Source organism: Lissotriton helveticus, chromosome 5_1, assembly GCF_964261635.1.
Source record: "Lissotriton helveticus chromosome 5_1, aLisHel1.1, whole genome shotgun sequence".
In the NCBI taxonomy this organism is placed as follows: Eukaryota; Metazoa; Chordata; class Amphibia; order Caudata; family Salamandridae; genus Lissotriton; species Lissotriton helveticus.
In genome coordinates, this window is record NC_136065.1 from 770,014,870 (window position 1) to 770,039,470 (window position 24,601).

The 24,601-nt window shown below is 46.0% G+C and overlaps 1 protein-coding gene across 1 annotated transcript in view; it reads left to right on the forward strand.

Annotated features, from left to right (window-relative positions):
- Positions 1 to 20,241: 20,241 nt before the first annotated feature.
- Positions 20,242 to 24,601, forward strand: part of LOC144752550 (collagen alpha-1(XIII) chain-like) — a 201,980-nt gene continuing 197,620 nt past the window's right edge. Inside the window, exon 1 of the mRNA XM_078640446.1 lies at positions 20,242 to 20,896. Within this exon, the coding sequence (XP_078496572.1) occupies positions 20,612 to 20,896 (285 nt within the window). The 5' untranslated portion in view covers positions 20,242 to 20,611. The remainder of the gene's footprint in view (positions 20,897 to 24,601) is intronic.

Sequence of the window (24,601 nt, forward strand, 5' to 3'; positions counted from 1 at the left end):
GCGTCTGGGCCCCCTGGAAGGCGGGTCTAGGCCGCTAGAGTAACTTTGACCAGCAATGTAACTCGGACGCTTGCCCACCGGGGCACGAGCCCCCACCTCCGACAGCATCCCCACAGCCTTGAAGATTCTACAAAAAGTCCCAGGAGCCCTCGGCCCCTGCCGGCTTCCGGTGAGGAACAACTGCCTTGATCGCTAACGAAATAACCACGACATAGCCACCCCTTCTGTTAGCACGAGTTTTTTTGAACTGCCGAAAGGGACTCTGGTCCAACCGCCGGTTGTGGGAAACATTTTGTCCCTGATGCTACTTCCGGACTAACCCGGCCCCGCCCAAAATGGCGCCGGTGTCAATGAGAACTTACAAACACCTCGTGGTGTTTTTAGCTAATAAGACTTGATGTTCTGAGATATGTATATGATCCTTTGTACACTTGACGAAAAAGAGGGAGGGTTCACTCGACGAACATGTAAAAGGACCCCGTTAAAAATGTTGGTTTCAATGTACGATTTATTATGATATTATTGTAACTGATACATAACCTCGCTTGTGACACACGCCCACGGTATGCATTTAGGAAATTTGATTGCAACTAGTCTGACTGTGCTTCCAATTATGAAATGAATGCCCCTTGATCCCTCACCTATTGATAGACCTTTTTAGTTTCCTGCAAATGACTAAATGAACCCTTTTAAATGTTTTTAATGCTGCAAAATAGCCCCCCCCTTACTGTACGTGCTTCAGCCATCGCCATGTTCGGCCAAATACGATTGCACTCTCATATCTACATGCTGAACGATTGTGCAAATAAAGGTTTTCCAAACTATGAACAGGTATTGCATGCTTTTTTTTTAAATGTGGGATCAGCGGGAGAGTTTTTCTGTGCGCCCTGCTTTGTTCTCTTTTTAAGGTTATTAGAAGATGGTTGCTCAGCCCCGGATGGAGGATCGAATCTAAGACACGATACTCTGCCTCCAAGTATGCGACTGGCTCAGGAACTAACGCATGGAGAAGGACCTCGACTTCTGAGGACGGGTAAAGTGAAGCGGTGTAAATGATAGAATGTTATAAAGGTACGGCACTCAAAGGTACTAGGGAACAGAGTTGGCCGAAGAGCTGATATGCCTTAGAACATCACAGCGTTGGAAAAGATTTAAGGACCCCGATAGCTAGATACATCTACAAACTAGATACCTCGCACTAAGTGCCTCTGATTTTTAACGTTTCCCTACACACGGCCTATAAGGACACACTGCCCCCCCCTGGCTTCAGAAACCAAGACCCCAGGGATTCTATCCCAAGGAGATAAGACGAGTATGTGGTAAGTAAAGGACTTTCGTGCCCATACATTTGATATGCTCGAATGTTGTCCCCCTCCCTTCCCCTCTTTTCCTCCCTCTACAGGTTACATTGGAATCACGACTGAGGTATGGTGAAGATCTGAAGCCTCGCCATGTCTGATACATGAAGCGGACTAACGCTGCAAGGTGGCACCTAAGGACACCCACAAACTACTCTTGTAACGAAAGAGCCAATAGGTTGTATGATATGATGAAACACGATCACCCCTAATCCGTGTTGCGTGAATGGGCACATGTCACGTATGTCTGAAACTATGAGAAAATGTTTTTATGCGACTGAAGCGTTGACTTAACTAGTCAAAGGACCGAGAGTGCGAGAAGTGCGACACAATGGTGCCTTTTACTCAATGCATGTCCCCTGTACCCGGCCTAATGCTCGTCCGTCCCAAACTGCATGCTTTCGAAATTCTAACACAGACCCGTAATGTCTCATGTTGTGTAATGCGCTGAATAGCCTATCTTAATACACGGCCACTCCCCATGTCGCACGTGTACTATTTAGCATATTGTTGCACATCTCTCTCTCTCTCTCTCTCTCTCTCTCTCTCTCTCTCTCTCCCTCTCTCTCTCTCTCTCTCTCTCTCTCTCCTCCACACTCTCACTCTTCCGAACGACTAGCACCTAATTGGCAAACCGCCACCCCTGGTGCACCACCCAATTGGCTCCAAATACCGCAAGTATTTGCACAAAATTTGTCTTAAATAAAATCACCTTGATGCCGTGTCACTACCTCTCCTTTCTGCTAAATATTGATGAAACCTAGAATTGTCCAAAAGGGAAAGGACAGGTAAGACGACTGAGGTTCCCTAATCTGACCCGTAATAAGGGAACTACATGTCAGTGGCTTCTATGATAAAAAATGCCTCAGATAACGCGACCTTCCCCGTCCCGAATTGTCTCAATACCCAAACAGTAAAAGTGATCGAAACATCCCCATCTTCCCAGAACGCCCCCAGTTTTGTATCAGCTGCCCCGGACGAGAGTTTAAAAAATGTCCCTCACCCCCGGTTGTAAGAGATGGGTCGAATTACAACTAACACAGGCCAGCCGTTGTTCCTAGAAATGATTTGTTGATGAGCAAGCTACAGAGTTTAGAATTCGAGAAATGTCACTGAACGCTTACCAACTGAACTGTGGCCTTCTGCTAGATAACGCCCTCATGACACAAAGCAAGACGATAGTCCCTCACCCCAGTTTGCTATGTTCCTAGTTGTTTTCCATAAGACCCCGGTCACCCCAAGGAATGAGTCGGATAGTTATCGCAAGCCCCCGGTTTTTAATAAAGTAGTCAGGTTGTAAGAGACTATGTAGAAATTAGAATGATGTTTGCAAAGTTAAGATTAGACCGAAATGAAGAAATTGTTGCAATAAACCCTGTTGAAAGTAAAATGTTTAGCTGAAAGGTAGGATGCATTGATAGAATGGAAAATTGTTTAGCCTATGTTCGTTCCTCAGAAAGATACCTATCAGACCATGGTGATAGCACGTTGCACTTTTTCGTAAAATACAAAGCCCTGGAGAACGGTATAGCTTCGTAAGGCTCGTACTAGGAAAGTGGGTCTCTGCCAGAAGAACTGACGTGACTGTAATAAACAAAATGCAATGAATAGGTACCAGATTTCGTACCACGACAATGAATGTAATACCAACAAACACCAAAGAAATAGTTACGAAGGAAAGTTATAGGAAATCCAGCAAGCCCATCATCAATTATTTATATGTTGGTTGTACACCCCAATGTAACGGATGTTTCTCAGTTGCTTGGAGCTGGGAGAGAAATAGACTTATGTGATTACCTTCCTCTGCCAATTCTCTAAAGACTGTCTTTTCAAACTCATTTAAGGGTACCACTGTCGGAGGAGAGAGAGACCGGATGTGGGAGCACGCGGCCTGACTGCAGATCGTGGAACATCTGCGACATTGGCCAAGGCGAGACCGCAACAGTAAGGAGTCGCAGGACGAGGCACTGTTTCCGAAAGGGCCGACCTGATGCCCCTGCTCGATGATCAACATGTGCCGAAAAATCCCCGCTCTCTGAACTCGGTCATGGGCCCGCCTACCTAAAATTTTCCGTCCCCCTGGTCTGTTCCCGATCTGGCCCTGCTCCATCCCCTTTTCCTCCGACCTACCCTAAGGACTACTCACACACCCCCTTCTTCCACCTGAACTCTTTGACAATCGACTCGAAAGGACACAGGGCGAAAAGGACCTTTTTTGACCAGGAAAGCGAGGAAAAGGTCATGCCCTGCAACGCGGGACCTAGAATAGAGCTGGACACATAGCTCCACCGCCGGTGCTCCACAGTGCCAACAGAACACGACAAAGAGAACTCACTAATAATGGTCCATGACAATAAGACTTCCCCTTCGAACAATGACACCCCTGATTATCGTTTTTACTACGTCTCATTTCTCTCCCAGCCACCATTGTATTGATTATGCTCCAACCGAATACGAAAAGAACTTACATATGTAATAACCTATCAGTTCATATTCCGAATGACTATAAGCATCTATGAAATGTACCCAACGCTCTCACTACAGAATCGTTTTTGTCCGATATTGCATTACTATGACTTTCCTGCAAACGAGCTTATCGATAGGCCCGCCTCCTAAGATGAAAGATTTTAAATGTAATGTTTATAGCTCCTTCACCTGGGTTCCTACTTCTTTACTTATGACCGCCGCAGTAGACATGGATAGGAAATAGGCCAGCAAGATGTCTTGGGAATGTTAAAGGGAGGACTGTGGAAAATTAGTACGGTTTGGTAAACATTATCTGCGCCATCTTGCCTTTTCCCCTGATGCCACACTTTTTGTCATACGCACCCGCCATTTTAGTTGCCTCGATCAGAACCACCCTCTGCACACCACTGGCCCCCAGCACAGCCCTTCGCCCTCACAAGCCCCCACGCACTGGCCACCCCCCCTGCTCTCACATGCCTTGGGTCGTAAACCCCTCTTCAGCGCAGCTCTGCCTCGGAACCCCATCCTGTTCCCAGCGCGACACCTCCCTTCATTCCTTTCATGGTCCCAGACCCTTTGATACAAACCCCCTTTCCTGCGTGCCCGTTTGTCTTCCTCGTTCCCAGGCCGCCACCTGGCCCTGCGGATACTGTTTATTGCCCCCCCCGTACAGTAGGAAGCTCTCCCATTAAAGGACCCTCGAATTAATCAAAGCCCCCACCCTATGATATCCGATCACCCCACATTCCGTGAATCGGCGGAATGTCCAGCTGCGCGATAATCATCACCTATTGTGACCGGGGTGGGGACTTCAACTGTAAATGTGTGTGGGAACGGGCCTGAAGGGGAGATTCTGAGGATGTCCTTTCATACTTCAAAGCATTGCAAGAATGTGTTACCTGCAATAAAGATCATAAACTTGTGTATAAGAGGCCAGGCCTCAGAGATGCGGTTAGAGCACCTTGTGACGATACTGGCTGTCCGAACTGATGTGTTCTCCTCCGGAGAGAATAAACCTTGTTTCCTGCCTTCCAGTCTCCAGCGCCTGCCTCTTCATTGATTAATATTTTGTGGGTTAAAGAGGCGATACCGCCGGGCAAATATTGATTGTCCCTGACCTGTTTTTACAACAGTGCAGATGAAACTGCATTAAGAACAAGTCCAAGGAAAAGAGCTTGGAGAGTGGAGCATAACAAAGTAGAGCCAAAGACTAAGAAAGTCTGTAAAGGAGACAATTGGCCTAAAGAAACTGGTGGATTGAGATTTAAACTAGTGAACAAAATAAAAGAGCCAGAAGAGCAAGTGAATGAGATTACTAGCCAGAAAGAAACACTGGGAAAGAAAATAGAAATTATTCAAAGACCAAAAAGAGTAAGACAACCAAACCAGAAGTATAAATCACCTGAGTGGACATATATTGTCCTACCACCAATTGTTGAGGTTAATAGCAGCCAAGAAAACCTGTACTACCCGAAGACGATTGGGAAAAGTGAGAAAAGAAGTCAACTAAAAGAAAAGAGAGAGGTGCTCAAAGTATATGATAATAAGTAAAAATTCTGAAGTCCTGTGAGACGGATATTGTAAATATAGAGGAGGTCGGAGTTGACATAAGGTCGAAGAAAACCTGTTAGAAAAACTAACTATAGTATAATTTAGAAAATAATTGACATAAGGTCGAAGAAAACCTTTTAGTGAATTGAGTGGTGTATAACTCATAGGTGACGCTAGGTCGAAGAAATTGTGTTAGAGAAATATGGCTATCAATAATCATAAAACAAAATGTTCTATTTTTAGAAAAGGGTGTAGATGCTGCTCAATATGCATGGGATTATTGATAATATTATGGGTAATTTTAGCTATTGTTATTTCTTTCCAAGATAGTTTAACGAAATTGAAACCAAATGTGAGTTTAAATAAGCCAAGTGAGAAAGAAAAAGTTCGCGAGATTCATGAACACAAACCAGAGATGCATCAGGATAGGTCAATCAGTGACTACACAAAGAATACATTTTCAAAGTTATTACTTGAGTACTTTAAAACTATGAATGTTGATGATTGTCATGTTTGTGTAAAATTGCCAGCATCAGTGTCAGAAGGGGTGACCTCTCACCACCTTCCTCTCACATATGGAGTACCTTGTAGTGTAATTGCAAGCTTGTTTTATCAGACTGGAAAATTGGAATATCATTATTCTAATTAAGCATGGGCGGATCTAGCGGATCTCGCGTACGCGAATTTGCGTATTAACGGATTCGCAATCCGCAAAAATACGTGAACTCTTGCGGATTTGCGGATTTTCCCGTTTTTTGTGTTGGCGCGCGTTCGCGCCGATTTTGGGACAAGTTCGCAATTGCGAACTTACTTTTCGGCTCGCAACGGCCGAGACTATGTTGTTTCTACGTCTGGTTTATCATCACAGGTTCACAGCACCCTCTGTTTCACCACTGCCACCCTCTGGGACACCCATGCCACCCTCTGGTACATCCTCACTGCCACCCATTAGGTTTATTTATCACTGTAGATTATGGTGGTTGAAAAAAGCAAGCACACCTGCCCTTCTTCAACTGCCATCAATTAATTTGTGGGTCATTAATGTGTCAGTAATTTTGAAACTTCCAGTCTGGCTGGCACCTGCTTCCTTCCTTATCTGTAATTTGCTTTTTGTTGCAGTGAAATTTTTTTTCACAGGACCTTTATGGTCTACTTGTAGCTATTCTATGAGCCTGCTGTTTGGGTCATAGCAGGGTCATAGAATAGTTGCAAACTCTGGAGGGGCCCCTCAGGAAGCACTACCTTGAATGTTACTAATGTTAAGTTTGAACTTTTGCACCTGCTCATTGCTTTCAGTTTAGCTAAAATCGTTTTTTCTGCAATTTCGCGCGTTTTTTGGGGCGCGAATCCGTGCGAGATCGATTTCGGAAGCCGCAAATGCGTGCGAATACAAAATTGTTTTTTTTGCGACGTGTATGTTCGCGTGATCTTGCGCGTGTTCGCGAGGCGCTTCTAGCTATACGATTGCCAAGTTACCCTATCGGTCGTACACGGGCGCGGCCATCTTGTTTGCGTGACGTAATTCCGTTTCCGGCCGCTATGTGTAATCTCGCAAAGTGTGCTGCTCGCTAGTACAATTTCGCGCGTGCTCGCGAGGAAAATCTCGCGCGAACTTACCCACGCGGTCGTGAACGGGCGCGGCCATCTTGTTTCTCATTCATTGCTATGGTTCTGGGCATGCTTTCTCTATCCTCTCTCAATCTCTGCCATCCTTTGCTTGTTTGAAGTTTATTTGATCTAATTTTACTTATTATCTATCCCTCTATTTTTCTAGCTCTATATTTTTGTGTTTTCTGCTGCTTTTAGTTACTTTTAAACTACTTTTTTAATTTCTTTTCTTTTCTTCTTCACTATTCTATTTCTTGTTTATCATTTAACTGTATTTCTGCCCAGACCATGGTAAAGGGAGCCGGGAAGCACCCTGAGAAGGGGAAGGGTCCCGCACCCCGTGCCCGGCTCCCGTGCGGGTGTTTGAGGGGGGAGCAAGTGGTGTCACGGGAGATCTTCAGCGCGGAGGAAGTGGCGGCACTCATCTTCCACGTCCAGCGCCGCCTCCCCAAGACGATCCTGGGAGGCGGCAAGATCGCGACTGGCTATGGCATCCGGGAGCGCCGCAAGCGGTGGGAGAAGGTGTGCCGGGCCATGTATAAGCTCTCTGGGGTCCGGCGCACATATAACCAGGCCACCCACCGCTGGACCGATGTCATGGACCGGGAACGGGACTTGCTGGACGCGCTCGGCGTAGAGGTCCCCGGGCTTGGTGAGTAGTAGTAGCTATTCATTTACTACTCTGTTTTATCCGGCTCTGTTATTTGCAAATCTTTGTTCTTTACCAAGAGCAATAATGCTGCCGATTACATTGAGGTAAATTATATTTCAAAATCTTCTATGCATTTCAGGTGCACTGCTCTCCTTCTCAGTAGCCTTGCTTGCTACTATGCTTCTTTGTTTTGTATGTTGTGTTCAGAAGCATTTCATTGGCCTGAGAAATTATGTATGAGTGTAGTGTAAAGATAAGAACTGCGTAATGCTAGACACTAAGGGTCATATTTTCAATTACCGGCGCATCCCTGCAAAGTAGCAGGGATGCGGCAGTAATTGTGTGCCATGCCACCCCCACCCATTGGCCCAAAACGTCACAGAAGCCTTACGCATCTGTGCCGTAAAGGCAGCGCATTGCTGGAGTTGCGTGCCAACGATGGCGCAGCTCCAGCAATGCTCTGGGGTACCCTATCTCCCCAATGCTGCACCGTGCCGCAACCAAGCAAAAAATCCGCCGCGAGCGGATTCACGGATTTTCGACAAATTCGCGAGCGTTCGCGGATCGCGAATTTGCCGAAAATCCGAAAAATCCGCGATCGGAGCGGATTTTACGCCCATGCTTAATTCTAATGTAGATGAAATTTTTGCAAAAGAGATGGGAGAGTATTTCTTAGAATTAGACGAGTTGACACATGAATACGCTTTAATAATAACTTGACATGTAAAATGAGAATTGAAGAGAAAACATTTCTGAATATGGTTGAAGAAAGAAGGGTTGCTTACAAATGAAGTGAGAAAGTAAAACATGCGAAATCTAAATACTGGACAATTAATGATGAGAATCTTGATGATAAAAATGTGAATGTGGCTATAAACATAGATACTCCAATGTTAGGGACATTTTGTATTAGAAGAGACAATACTATGTATGATAATTATTTTGTGGGTGCAAGTCAATGCAAAGACACCTATAGAATTATAGGGGGTTGGGGATTTAAAGGAGGAGATGATCCTGTTTTCCCGGGTATATATTTCATCTGTGGGAATAGAGCTTACTATAGGTTACCAGACCATTGGTACAGGACCTGTTATGTGGGTTTGGCTTTGGTCTTTCCTAAAATTTTCCATGTAGATAGAGCTACTAATGGAAAGCATGGGATAGGCAAAGTCTTAAGTCGAAAAAGAAGAGAGAGTGTAATGGAAATAATAGATGATGTCTTCGGAGCACTGATACCAGCAGTGGGAATTTCGTTTAATGCAAATAGAATCTGAAAATTGTCCACAATAGTTGATCGTTTGTCAACAGACACCGCAGGAGGATTCCTGATGGTTAATACTGAAATGGTTGCTATGAGAGCTATGGTAATGCAAAATCGACTTGCCCTTGATATAATTTTAGCAAAAGAGGGAGGAGTCTGTGGAATATTAAACGTGCAACATTGTTGTACTTATATTCCAGATAAAAGTCAAAATCTTGAGAAGTATATAACAAATATTACAGATTTACATAGAGAAATTGAACCACTGGAGGTTGAAGGTGTTCTTGAAAAATTGGGTAAAAGTTTTTCAGCAATTAAGCATTGGTTCCAAGAAATAGGTAGTTCAATTATAGGTAAAATACTAATTCCAATAACAATTTTAGTGATAGTGATTTTCATGATAAGATTATGCTGTATATGCAAAGGTAGGAGAGATTTTAGAAAAGCAATAAAGAAGACAATACAAGAACGAAATGCAAGGGAAAGAGAAAAGAATGAAATAGAAATGGAAGAAATCAGAGAGAAGATTTTTAAAGATTCAAAAGAGAAAGATACTAGAGTGTAGATTGTACTAATATGAAGAATTCGAAACATGTTCTGCTAAATTTTTCAAATTTTTGAGAGATGTTTGGTGATAAAATCACCAGATGAGGAAATTGATGGAGCAAGGTGGCAAAACAAAATTTTGTGTACCCCTTGTAAAATCAATGTTCCATAACGTTAACGTTTACTAATGGTGTGTTGTGGTGAAATAATCAACAATAGTATAAGATGCACACAAATGCACACGTGGGAAAACTAATTTTGCTTTCATGAAGCAATATAATTAACTTATTTGTATTGTTATTGTGATGTGAACTAATGCACAGCTTATATGTAAATAAACGCAATATGAATGTGCTTATTGTACACGTTATTGTGCCAGAAAGTCGTTGGATATGTAAGTATGAAACGCATTTATGTGGCTTACTTGCTAGGTAATAACTAATAGGGAAACATTAGTATGGGGGGAGGTAAACAGAAGGGCTTTAGTTCCATATTTAACATGAATTTGTGTTTGTTTCTATGATAGTTCCAAAAGTGGCCTCTGAGGCCTAGTGAAAACATGGCTGCTCTGGTAAACTGCGAGCAAGTGCAGGACTGCGCATGCGCACCCAAAGCCTGCAAGTGAGAGTGAACTGCCTGTGCTCGGATGGGAAGTTCAAGGCTACTGTTCCCTGGAAGTCAGGATGGTTGCCAAAACATGGACACTCGAGTGTTCTGAACGTGGGAAAGAAATGTGAAGTTACAAGTCAAGGAAGTGATCAAGCCAAAGACTGTCCTAAACAATACCCCTTTATTAAACTGCTGATTCACCATGAATATGATGTTGTAATGGTGAGGAGATGTTTACCCATCCTAAATTTGTCCAATCAGAACCCGAGTTGGTGATGTTAGATACTTTTCAGATACATTAAGTTAGGAAATTAGTGTATAAAAACCCCTGATTTTCCTTAGAGAGGGTCGCTCTTTCAATTTCATATCGAAGTGCTGTCGGATTGCAGATCGATTCCTGGATGTAAGATACTTTGATTTATTCCTTGTTTGCTTTGCAGGACTGGAGGATAAGATTAGGGCGTTAGTTAGGGATGCTAGGAGAGAATGAATTTGGAACTATCTATCCTTTGCTATACTTTTAACTGATTTCTAAATAAATGACTATTTTCTGAGCTCTAAATAAAATGATCATTTCTGAAATAAAGTTTAAGATTTTACTGAATAAAGAATTAATTAATGCCTAAATGTCAGACATATTAAAGTTTTGCTTTTAATAAAATTAGGAAAATGGAATATTAAAGCTGGTCTTGTAATTTTTCCTACGCCTGATTTTCTTTCTAGCTGATCCATTGCCACTATGGTGGTGTGTCTGAATAAAATTCATGTTTGTTAAAACCATGGTAAATCATATAAAACTATATGTGTAAATAATAACTGGTTAAATAGGTTTAGACACTCCGCCAATGTTACAGCATTACTCCTTGATACTTCACCAATCCCTGGAGTTGAATTAAATGAGCAGAGAAAGTGTGCAGTGTTATGGGCCCCACTGGAGAATAAATGTGTGTTCGGAAGTTTCAGGGAAATGGTGAAGCTGATTTAGAATTTATTTTTGGAGTTCCGCTGTAGCAGACCCTCTTCTGCATTGTCTGTAGGAGTTCTAACAGGTGCTTGAGGGTAGGGTTTAACCCTGTTTTAACCTCCTAGTTGTGCACAAGTGCCTCAAATCATGGAAGGTTAAGGTATCATATCTGGCCCCAGTGGGCTACCCATCCGATGATAGTGAGTAAATATTCACCAAGAAGACCATTGTACCTTCCTGCATCTCGTGGGTTATCCTTTCCTCCCATTATTCCTCCTGGTTCTGCTCCCTACCTACCCACAAGCAGTTACTCTCTGAAATGTGATCCCCAACTTTCTAGGAATAAACGGAAATCCAATAGGTCCATATATATGTCATGGTTCCCTAAACTGAAGCTAGGTGTCTGGGAGGATACTGAGGCACTGATTAATAAAGTGATATTCTGGATAAGACAAGAGTCGAATTGCGTATCTATAATTAGATCTGATATTGTATTTGTAAAAAGGTGCTCAATTCCATCTTCACCTATGACCATATCCATGTTGTCCTATGCTCCAACTTTCTGGCTGAAAATCAAATAAATTTTTAACTACGTACTTGCGATTATGTTAGGAAAAAACAAACAGGAATTCAAGTAAAAGCATTCTCTCCACTATTGAGGGAGTTGATGGGTCAGCATAATCAGGGCTCTGTCCAAGTACCTAATGTTTCTATCCCTCGTTCTTCTGCTCTGTTATATCCCATGAATGCACAAGATTGACTACACAACATATTGTGTGTATGCATCCCTGTAAGAGTTCAGGCCACACGAAATTTGGGGGCACTGAGAGACATAGGGACTACTAGTGGTACTGCTCCTATATTTCTTCAATTGTACCCCCCAGGCATTAGTAACAACAAGGAGGTTTTGTATGAGGGAGCACAAAGTTAATTCGAAAGATATAACAATGATGACTGTAATAGTATACATTTCACTGACGAACCTGCCAGTTGACAAGATCACTTAGGGCCCAAATCTAATATTAATAATGATGATGATTATGGCATTTTTCCTTGTTTAAGTTTCCAGTCTTGGAACAGTGCTAGTTTAAGTGTGAAGTTATGCGATCAGGACTGGCTAAGGTATTTTAAGAACTTTGAGTGACCTTTGACCCTGTCACCAGGTAGGTCGCCCCCCCTGCCGCCACACGGTCCCCCTGTACCGCTGCCCGCTGTGTCCTCGCCTGTGATCGTTGCAGTCCTCTTCCTCTGCCTCTGACTTTTTTTTTCCTTTTTTGTGTCATTGTTACCGCCTTCCTTTTGTCACTATTACTGTTCTCCTTACTTTCTGCTTCGTCGCCCCTAGTGCCCATGGCCTCTTCCACCTGCCCCCAACCGCTCCTCTCCCTCGCGCTTCCCACCCGTGCCTCCCTGCGGCCCCGCCCCCTGGTGCCCCATTCGCAGCCCCGCTCCCGCCTCCCAGCTGCTCCTCCCTCCCATAGCCCTTCTTATGGAGGCCGCGCGGTGGTGAAGGGAGCGACCTTTGACCCTGTCACCAGGTAGGTCGCCCCCCTAGCCGCCACACGGTCCCCCTGTGCCGCTGTCCCGCTGCCCGCTGTGTCCTCGCCTGTGATCGTTGCAGTCCTCTACCTCTTCCTCAGACAGTTTTTTTCCTTTTTTGTGCCATTGTTACCGCCTTCCTTTTTGTCACTATTACTGTTCTCCTTATTTTCTGCTTCATCTCCCCTAGTGCCCGTGCCCTCTCCCCCCCTGCCCCCTACCCGTTCCCCTCCCTCGCGCTTCCCGCCGCTGCCTCCCTGCGGCCCCGCCCCCCTGGTGCCCCATTCGCCGCCCCGCTCCCGCCTCTCAGCTGCTCCTCCCTCCCATAGCCCTTCTTATGGAGGCCGCGCAGGGCCGGGCGCACCGGGTGCGCCGCTGGCGCGCCGAAGGCGCATCAAAGGCAAGCCCATCTGCGCCCGTCCGTGCCTGGACCGCGCCCAGCACCAGAACCCCTGGCCCCCGCCGAAACCGAGAAACCTGACTGAGATACGACACCACCACCCTCCACGCACGCAACACCGGCCGACCAGCCACCTGCTACCAAGCCACTCCGAAGCGCACCCACGGACCCTTCTCCTGCCAAACCTGCAAATTCACCTGCGTCCGAACCTACATCCCACCACCCAGACCAGGCAACAACAACAACCACCTCAAGTGCATCCTGCTCAACACCCGCTCCGTCCACAAGCACGCCGTCGAACTCTGGGACCTCCTCGATACAACAGCACCAGACGTCGCCTTCCTCACAGAAACCTGGATGAACGCCTCCTCAGCCCCGGACATCGCCACAGCCATCCCGGACGGCTACAAGATCACCCGAAAGGACCCCGTCAACCAAACCGGAGGAGGAATCACCATCATCTACAGGAACACCATCGACGTCACGACCAACTCCGAAGATGCCATCACCACCGCCGAACACCTACACTTCCAGATCCACACCAACCCCAAGACCACCCTCAGAGGAACCCTAGTCTACAGACCCCTGGGCCCACGTACACAATTCAGTGAAGCCATCGCCGACTTCATCAGCCCACATGCCCTTGCCTCATCAGACTACATCCTCCTAGGGGACCTGAACTTCCACCTGGAGAACAGCAATGACAACAACACCACCACCCTGCTCGACAACCTCGCCAACCTCGGACTCAAGCAACTGGTGAACACCCCCAGCCACTACGCCGGCCACACGCTCGACCCCATCTTCTCTGTCAGGAGCCACGTTGCCTTCAGCCACTCCACCGGACTACACTGGACTGACCACAGCTGCATCCACTTCACCTTTAAGAAGACCACATCCCACCACCGCCCGCAACAGATCCCCCGCAGATGCTGGAGCAAAGTCACCACAGACCAGCTAACCACATCCCTGAGCCAGAACCCACCTATCACCACCACTGACACCAACAACGCAGCCCGCAACCTCACACAGTGGATTGTCAACTGCGCCGATGCCCTTGCACAACTGAAGAACCCTCCAGGCAAGCCCAGTAACAGGAAAACAACATGGTGCACCGACGACCTCAAAGAATCGAAGAAATCCTACCGAACCCTCGAGAAAACCTGGCGCCGCGAACAGCCGACAGAAAACATGACAGCCCTCAAGAACGCCACCCGCAAACACCACCAGCTGATCCGCACCACCAAAGAGACATCGTTCAAAGAACCGCTGGACAACAACACACACAACAGCAAGGAACTCTTCAGCATCGTAAAAGAGCTCTCCAATCCCAATGCCAACAGCAACGACATCACAACGTCACAAGACCTCTGCAACTACCTCGCCGCGTTCTTTCACCACAAGTCCGGATTTAGAGCCAACCACAGCACCGAGACCGCCTTCATCGCAGCCACTGACGACATCAGGACCCGACTCGACAACTGGAAAACTACCGCCCTCATCCTCCTACACCTCTCAGCTGCCTTTGATACAGTCTGCCATCCCACCCTAATAACCTGCCTCCACAACGCCGGGATCCAAGGTAAAGCCTAGTCTGGATCACCTCATTCCTCTCCGACAGAACCCAGAGAGTCCGCCTCCCTACCTTCCGCTCCGCGGCCACCGAGATCATCTGCGGCGTACTCCAAGGCTCATCGCTCAGCCCAACCCTCTTCAATATCTACATGAGCCCCCTCCACCATCGCACGCAAACACAACCTCAACATCATCTCATACGCCGACCACACCCAGCTGATACTCTCCCTCACCAAAGACCCAGCCACCGCCAAACTCAACCTCCAGGAAGGAATTAAAAACGTCGCTGAATGGATGAAACTCAGCCGTCTGAAACTGAACTCAGACAAGATGGAGGTCCTCATCCTCGGACCCTCCCCATCCGCCTGGGACAACTCCTGGTGGCCCACAGAACTGGGCACCGCACCGACACCCACTGACCATGCACGCAACCTGGGATTCATCCTAGACTCCTCTCTCACAATGACCAAGCAAGTCAACGCCATCTCATCTTCATGCTTCAACACAATGCGCATGCTCCGTAAGATCTTCCAGTGGATCCCTACCGGAACTAGAAAAACGGTCACCCAGGCTCTCGTCACCAGCCAACTAGACTACGGAACGCCCTATATGCAGGAACCACAGTCAAACTTCAGAAAAGACTCCAATGCATACAGAACGCATCCGCACGACTCATCCTCGACATCCACAGCCACATATCAGCCCACCTGAGAGACCTGCACTGGCTCCCCGTCAACAAAAGGATCACGTTCAGGCTCCTCACCCACGCACACAAAGTGCTCCACAACATAGGTCCCGAATACCTCAACAACCGCCTCACGTTCTACACTCCAACACGCAAACTCCGCTCCGCCAGCCTCGCCCTCGCCACCATCCCACGGATCCGCAGAACCACCGCCGGAGGAAGATCATTCTCCTACCTGGCGGCCAAGACATGGAACTCCCTCCCCGCCCACCTACGACTGACCCAGGACCACCTCACATTCAGGAAACACCTCAAGACCAGGCTCTTTGAGCAGTAGCGGCACTCCCCCCCCCCCCAATGCCTTGAAACCTTTGAGTAGCGCACTCTACAAATGTATTGATTGATTGATATGTGTCCCTTAGCATCAACGCTAAACCTGCCTTGCATTTTGGAAGAGCTAGTGGAGGGATTTTATCATTGGTAAAGAATGGTCGCTTTAGCACTTTAACTCCTTTGGAAATAGATTGCCCAGACTTAATGGGGACTTTTAATTACTCTGCCCTCTAGTCTCTCCTTGGCACTATTTAATATTTATGTTAGATCGGTTAAGTCCAATGATATGTCCGCTACTTTAGCAGTGTTAAATACCATACTGGATGATTTCGACCCTGATATGAGACTAATTGTGGCTGGACATTTTAACACCCCCTTTGAACCCTGTTCTTTTTTAACAGAGATCACTACAGAGGAAGATGAGCACTGGGGCATTCCAGCATTGACAGTGCCCCCAAGGAAAAATGTTACTTCTTGTGCACTACAAATAGTCTTGTTGATTACCAGTGGAGGTCTGAGAGCCCTGAATGGTCACACCACCTCTGACTCTCTTCTTGCACCAACATTCAAGAGGGGACTATCTGCTGGTGTAATTGATTATGTATTAATTGACGTGAGACTATGGTTTTTAGTGGCCGATTTGGAAATTAATTTAAGGTCTGATGGCGATCACAATTCTCTTGAGGTGACATTTGCTGCAGAGCCTTTGGTGAAAGGGTATGCTGTCTTGCTCACGGTTGTCCCTGCTCCAGCCGTAACCAACAATCGTCGCTCTGTAAAATTTACCAAGGTTATAGCAGATCAAGAAGTATATTCAGAACTCTATATGCAGTTTCTTACCTCATTAGAACAATATGAGGGGATAGATCCAGCTAGAATACATATTCTTACAGTTCATAAATAGCTGTTTGGTGAATTACAAAAGATCTTCTATAAAGAGGGGACTGCTACTAATACCACAGACTCTAAGCATAATGTATGATTCGATTCTGAATACAAAGCAACAAAGAACACATTGAAGATGGCAATAGTTGAGGGGGATAGAGTCAAAATGTGTACTTCTAGGGGTATTTATAAATCCCAATTTAGGCAGGCTAAACGAGATTGGGATGATACATTTTGGCTGGATTTACTTGCAGTTAGTAAAATCAAGGATAGTAGATCATTCTGGAAACTAGTAGAGCAGAATAATCATGAAAGAATGAAGTACCCTAGTTATAATATATCCCCTGACAAATGGAGGGTTCATTTTTCATCCCTTTATTCCACGAAAAAACCTGATGACCCAGCTAGTGCTGTAAGCGCATTTGAAGACATAATAGAATAATAATATTTTTAAATTTTTTTTAGCCCTGAAGATACAAATTCTGCAATAAATTCTCTTAAATTAGCTAAGGCACCAGGCCCCGATAAAATTCAGAGCGACCTTTTTAAGACAGAGCCGCTCATCTGGTCAACCTATTTTAACTTATTAACAACTGCAATTTCGGCTGGGGAAGATGTCCCCGAATCATGGACGGGGGCAGAGATAATTACTATTTTTAAGAAGGAAGATGCTAGCAATCCATCAAAGTTTAGCCCAAAAGCCTGCTAGATAATGCCCAAAAAATCTTCTGTAGGCAAATTTTGAATAAACTGATGGATTGGATGAACGAAAATTAAATACTGTCACCCTTCCAGGCCGGTTGTAGATCAAAAATCAGTACTATTGACCAGATTTTTAGATTTTCACTAGTATACTGGAAAAATTTGTTTTTAAATCAGGGGTTGCTCTACGTAGCTTTTATAGATCTTAGAGCTGCCTTTGACCTCATTCCCTGTTCCAATCTATGGCAGGTCTTTTCAAATCTAGGATTTCCCACCAAACGTGTACACTTACTAAGTAAACTACACGAGAAAAACTTTGCCCAAGTACGCTGGGGCCCGAATGGTGAACCAACTGAACGCACCCAATTGAACGTTTAGTTAGGCAAGGCTGTGTGCTTGTCTCCACTTTGTTTCCTCTCTACTTAAATGATGTAGTTAAAGTATTGGGAAATAGTGTAAATGACTCCCCAATGTTGAATAACAGGAAGGTACCGATTTTATTATTCACCGATGGTTCTCTACTCATTTCAAAGTCTCCCATGTATCTGCAAACCCTGGTAAACAAATTCGTGGGCTTTTGTAATGATAGAGGTCTCAAGCTAAATGTTAATAAAACCAAATTTATGATATAGGATAAGGGGTCTAGGAAAGGCAAAATATCTATTAGGGTTGGTAACGAGATCCTCAAGAGGGTGGATAATTTTGATTACCTAGGGGCTCGATTCATGGACAGCTTTAACTGGTTGGATCAGATCATGAAAAATAAACTCCTTATTGAACATAGTTCAAATGCAATTTTGAGGACTCAAACAAAACGGTATCCCATGTAGTGTCACCAGTTTTGGAGATCTATCGGGCCAAGGCACAGGGGGCTGCTCTCTATGGAGCTGAAGTCTGGGACTATGCTGATGCCCAGCCCCTTGCAATGTCAGAAAATAGCTTTGTTAGGGAAGCATTATGTGGTCCCCGTGCTACACCTCTTATCCCATTGTATTTAGAATTGGGATTAAAAAGAGTAACTGATCTGGCTCCCTTGAAAATATTGGTACACTGGGTCCGTCTTTGGTGCACACCAGAGCTTGCTGACTACAGGGATTCCCTAAATGATGTTCTTAAACAACCAGGTGCTAGATCGCTCCCATGGTTTAAACATGTGTTCTCTTAGATGGGTAAGCTAAGTCTTCCTAGATTTTGGGCTGATCCTACCAAATTAAAGAAAACTGATATAAGCCTTCTAAAAACCACCTATTGGGCTTGTATTAACGAAGGGATAACAAGTAGAAGTTTTGTACGATCTTTGACTAACACATTTTTAGATTTTAAAATGTCCACTTTTTTTTAGGAATATTTTGACTTCATACCTTCAGCATTTCCTAAAAGCCTTTTTATACGTTTTTCTTGGGGGCACTCCCTGTAAGATCATTTATCCACAAATGGAATAAAGCACAGGCAACATTGACCTGTCCTATGTGCAATCAGGGTGACGAAAACGAATCACACCAACTCTTTTTCTGCCCACAGTATTCGTCCCCCCCATAGTAAATGGATCATCCCCATATGTCGGGAACTGGGGGTTGCACGTTATCAAGCTGCGTTAAGGGTAGTAAAGACTGACCTATCTTTCAGAATAGTTTTAGCTGTCATTAAATTCCGAGAAGCAGTTTGGCACAAACGTAATACAATTTAAAAGAAATCAAACAGCACAATGATTATGGGCTCTATTTTACTCTTTATTTGCTTCAATGAACTGCCTTTTTATGTACTGATCTTATGGTGTTTTACTGTATTTTATTGCTATACATTTAATGTGTTTCTATTCTGTATTAACCCAATTTATGGTGTTATGTATTTTATAATACTATTGTGGTACCAGCAGTTACATCATTTCGGAAGCACTTGGCATTTTAAACCAGAGGAACGACCTTGATGAGGGCTGCAATTAAGTATGCTGCTTTCATTGTACATGGATAATAGCTACATTTATAGTTTGTATTCTTGTTGTTTAGTATGTTATTTGTAGTGTATAATTCACCTTGACAGTGGTATTTGATTCGAGGTGTATTCACTATGTACTAGAGGTGCTGCTGTTTCTTGCCCATAATGGTTCTGGCGTACTAGGTAATACTATGATTTATGTTCTGTATACTGTTCTTTTAATGTTTATTGTGTTTTGCTGCAATCTTTTATGGTTGTTACAACCGAAGTAACTACCACTACGACTAGATGTGGAGGTCTAGTTCAGGATTGATGGACGGGCTCCTTTTGTTTCTTTGATAATATTGACAGGAGGGCGAGTCCCTCTATTTCTTCCACCCACGCAGCCCCGCCCTTTGTTCTGAAACACCAGGTTCTAAACAATATCTGGGTGATGGTGTATAAATCAGATGGCCGAAAGAGCTTAGGTCAGCTCGGTGTTCCTAGAAACCCTATAAATGAACCCAAACATTTAATGAAAAGGTAAAAATATGAATATAGTTAACAAACAGAAAATCCGTGTGGAGTCATTTATTTCAGATAATCATGGTACATGCAAGTTTGCTTCAAAGTACTATGAATATGGTATAACTGCTATAGCAACGAATTCCTAGAGGATGTTTATAATGGCGATTCTGAACGGAGATTTCACATATATTGTCTAACGGGGTAATGTCACGTGGGAATGCCATTAGAGCTAAATGACAAAACTTTGCTCGGAAGTTTCTCACACTAAAGTCATCGCTAATGAGAAAGGCAGAGCCACAAGCGCGCTGCTTCTGTTCACAGTCAATTCTCTCTCGGCAGTTTGTTCAGTCAGTCTGCGGAGCCTGCAGGACAGGAGTGTGACTGCTGGGTTTACAATTGCTTCCTGCTCCTATAAATAACCCCGACGAGTGTCACATCAAAGGAGGGGAGCTGATGAGAGGTGCTTCGGGAACCTGGTGTGCGAGAAGGGGGCGAGGCAATCAAAAGCACATCCCACTCGGCCACTTTGCATAAATAAATAAATCACCGCGCGCAGGAGGGGTGCGGGGGAGGGGGCATTGCTCCGAGGGGAAAAAGACCCCGCCAGCTCATCTGCAGCTCGCCGTCCGGAGAGGGGGCTGCAGGAGTGCAGCGTGTGTCATGTTACAAAGGAGAGAGGGTCGGTCACAGAGCAGCTCGGGAGCAGTTCAGCACTACACCTCTCCAATGGGACTTCCATGCGCCACCAGGCAGTTACCCGGCCACGGAGCTGAAACTCGCAGACGAGAAGCAAGTTAACTGGGGACAACTACCACAAACTTTTTGCTTTGGATTTTTTCTGGCAGCTGAATCTTGTGTGATATTGAAAGGACTGACTATATTTGAGTTCAATTTACTCCACCAGGCAAAAATTGGTCATATTTGGAAACGTCCGTTCGGAATTTGTCGTCTGTCCCCCGTCCCCGGGGTGCCCATTCTGGAAGAGATCTGTGTTTTGTTTATTGTATCTATTTATTTATTGCGTCCGGGGAGGGGATGGAGGAGGGACGAGGCTGCAGGACTGCGGGGTGCCGGGCACCCCACAGGAGGACAGGGGACGCGCAGAGGACCGGCGGAGCCTCCCTGGTGCTGGGCTGCGGGTGCGCGGCCGTGTCGTTGCTCTCCCTGGTTCTCAGCCTCCTTGCACAGTCCGGGACGTCGGACCTGCAGTCCCGGGTCCTATCTCTGGAAGATGAAAGACGGGCGCAGCTCTCCGCCTTGCCCTCTGCAGACCGAATGGAGGCGGCTATTTTGGGACGAGTTGATCAACTGCTGGAAGAGGTTTGTGAAAGTTTGCTTCTCTATTGGTGTGAGTGCTGTGTGTGGGACGGTAGACAGACAGAGAGAGAGAGGGAGGGATTGATTGATAGAGGGCAGCCAGCAGCCACCTTTGGTTCCAGCTAGGTATTGGCAGTAGCATTTGACAGCATCGCTAGGGAAACAGCAATTGTTTGTGTAAAAAAAGTCACTTCACCGACGCATGCCCGGTTCTACAAACTGTAAAAATTGGATAAACTTCTGCCAGGTGCCCAGCGCGTCTGTACCCCACAAGAAATTCATCATTGCTGGAGGCAGAGCATGTGGGCTCCCGGAAACAAGCAACCAGAAATATGAATAAGCATCACAGTGGAATCGTCCTCGAGAGATTAACTTGTCTGCCTAATTTAGTCAATCCCAAAGAATCCTAGGCCCACGCACCCATTCAGTCAACATATGCTCAGTTCCGTCCTTTTCTGCCATTCCCCTTGAATCCAGCTGTCAGTTCAATTCTGCGTGGAGGCGCACGGGGACAGGCTGGCCAGACGCGGGACATTCCCCTGGATCAAAAGACAGACAGACTCGGGCTGCACTTTAGACTATCTCAGCCACAACATATTCAGAAGGGACTGACCCAGCACTGTAGTAGGTGGTCACTGACCAGTTGTTGATAACACTGAAATATATTGGACAGAATAGATTCAGAAGTGTGACAGGCCCAGCTACATACTGAAATACACTGGGCAGAATAGATTCAGAAGCGTGGCCGGCCCCGGCTCCACACTGAAATACACTGGGCAGAATAGATTCAGAAGCGTGGCCGGCCCCGGCTCCACACTGAAATACACTGGGCAGAATAGATTCAGAAGCGTGGCCGGCCCCGGCTCCACACTGAAATACACTGGGCAGAATAGATTCAGAAGTGTGACAGGCCCAGCTATATACTGAAATACACTGGGCAGAATAGATTCAGAAGTGTGACAGGCCCTGCTACATACTGAAATACACTGAGCAGAATAAATTCAGAAGCGTGGCCGGCCTCGGCTCCACACTGAAATACACTGGGCAGAATAGATTCAGAAGTGTGACAGGCCCAGCTACACACTGAAATACACTGGGCAGAATAGATTCAGAAGCGTGGCCGGCCCGGCTCCACACTGAAATACACTGGGCAGATTAGATTCAGAAGTGTGACAGGCCCAGCTACACAAGGAAATACACTGGGCAGAATAGATTCAGAAGCGTGGCCGGCCCCGGCTCCACACTGAAATACACTGGGCAGAATACATTCAGAAGTGTGACAGGCCCAGCTACACACTGAAATACACTGGGCAGAATAGATTCAGAAGTGTTACAGGCACAGCTACACACTGAAATACACTGGGCAGAATAGATTCAGAAGCGTGGCCGGCCCGGCTCCACACTGAAATACACTGGGCAGATTAGATTCAGAAGTGTGACAGGCCCAGCTACATACTGAAATACACTGGGCAGAATAGATTCAGAAGCGTGGCTGGCCCCTGCTGCACACTGAAATACACTGGGCAGAATAGATTCAGAAGTTTGACAGGCCCAGCTACACACTGAAATACACTGGGCAGAATAGATTCAGAAGCGTGGCCGGCCCCGGCTCCACACTGAAATACACTGGGCAGAATAGATTCAGAAGTGTGACAGGCACAGCTACATACTGAAATACACTGGGTAGAATAGATTCAGAAGCGTGGCCGGCCCCGGCTCCACACTGAAATACACTGGGCCGATATGATTCAGAAGTGTGACAGGCCCAGCTACGTACGGAAATACTCTGGGCAGAATAGATTCAGAAGCGTGGCTGGCCCTGGCTCCACACTGAAATACACTGGGCCGATTAGATTCAGAAGTGTGACAGGCCCAGCTACGTACGAAAATACTCTGGACAGAATAGATTCAGAAGCGTGGCTGGCCCCGGCTCCACACTGAAATACACTGGGCCGATTAGATTCAGAAGTGTGACAGGCCCAGCTACGTACGGAAATACTCTGGGCAGAATAGATTCAGAAGCGTGGCTGGCCCCGGCTCCACACTGAAATACACTGGGCAGAATAGATTCAGAAGCGTGGCCGGGCCCAGCAACCCACTGAAATGCACTGGGCAGAATAGATGCAGAAGTGTGGCAGACCCTGGCTACATATTGATATACACTGGTCAGAATGATACGTGGCAGGCCCTGGCTCCACACTGAAATACACTGGGCAGAATAGATTCAGAAGGGTGGCAGGCCCCGGCTCCACACTGAAATACACTGGGCAGAATAGATTCAGAAGGATGGCAGGCCCCGGTTACACATCGATATACACTGAGCAGAATAGATTCAGAAGCGTGGCAGGCCCCTGCTACACAGTGAAATACACTGGGCAGAATAGATTCAGAAGGGTGGCCGGCCCCGGCTCCACACTGAAATAAACTGGGCAGAATAGATTCAGAAGGGTGGCAGGCCCCGGTTACACATTGATATACACTGTGCCCTGAGACCGTATGGTGAATTGTGCCCTCTATAAAAGCATTTGACTTATGACTTACATACACTGGTCAGAATAGATTCAGAAGCATAGCAGGCCCCGGCTCCACAATGAAATATATCGGGCAGAATAGATTCAGAGCATGGCAGGCCCCGGTTCCACACTGAAATACACTGGGTAGAGTAGATTCAGAAGTGTGGCAGGCCCCGGCTACACAGTGAAATACACTGGGCAGAATAGATTTAGAAGCATGGCCGGCTCCACACTGAAATAAACTGGGCAGAATGGATTCAGACGCGTGGCAGGCCCCGGCTACACATTGATTTACACCGGGCAGAATAGATTCAGAAGTGTGGCAGGCCCCAGCTACACATTGATATACACTGGGCGGAATAGATTCAGAAGCATAGCAGGCCCCGGCTCCACACTGAAATATATTGGGCAGAATAGATTCAGAAGCGTGGCCGACCTGGCTCCACACTGAAATACACTGGACAGAGTAGATTCAGAAGCATGACAGGCCCCGGCTACACAGTGAAATACACTGGGCAGAATAGATTTAGAAGCATGGCCGGCTCCACACTGAAATAAACTGGGCAGAATGGATTCAGACGCGTGGCAGGCCCCGGCTACACATTGATATACACTGGGCAGAATAGATTCAGACGAATGGCAGGCGCCGGCTATACAGTAAAATACACTGGGCAGAATAGATTCAGAAGCGTGGCAAGCCCCAGCTCACACTGAAATTTATTGGGCAGAATAGATTCAAAAGCTTGGCAGGCCCCGGCTCAACATTGATATACACTGGGCAGAATATATTCAGAAGCTTGGTAGGCCCTCTCTACACATTGATATACACTGGGCAGAATAGATTCAAAGCGTGGCATGCCCACTACACATTGATATACACTGGGCAGAATAGATTCAAAGCATGGCATGCCCACTACACATTGATATACACTGGGCAGAATAGATTCAAAGCATGGCAGGCCCTGGCTACACATTGATATACACTAGGCGGAATAGATTCAGAAGCATAGCAGGCTTCGGCTACACATTGATATACACTAGGCGGAATAGATTCAAAGCGAGGCATGCCAACTACACATTGGTATGCACTGGGCAGAATAGATTCAAAGCGTGGCATGCCCACTACACATTGATATACACTGGGCAGAATAGATTCAAAGCGTGGCAGGCCCCGGCTACACATTGAAATACACTA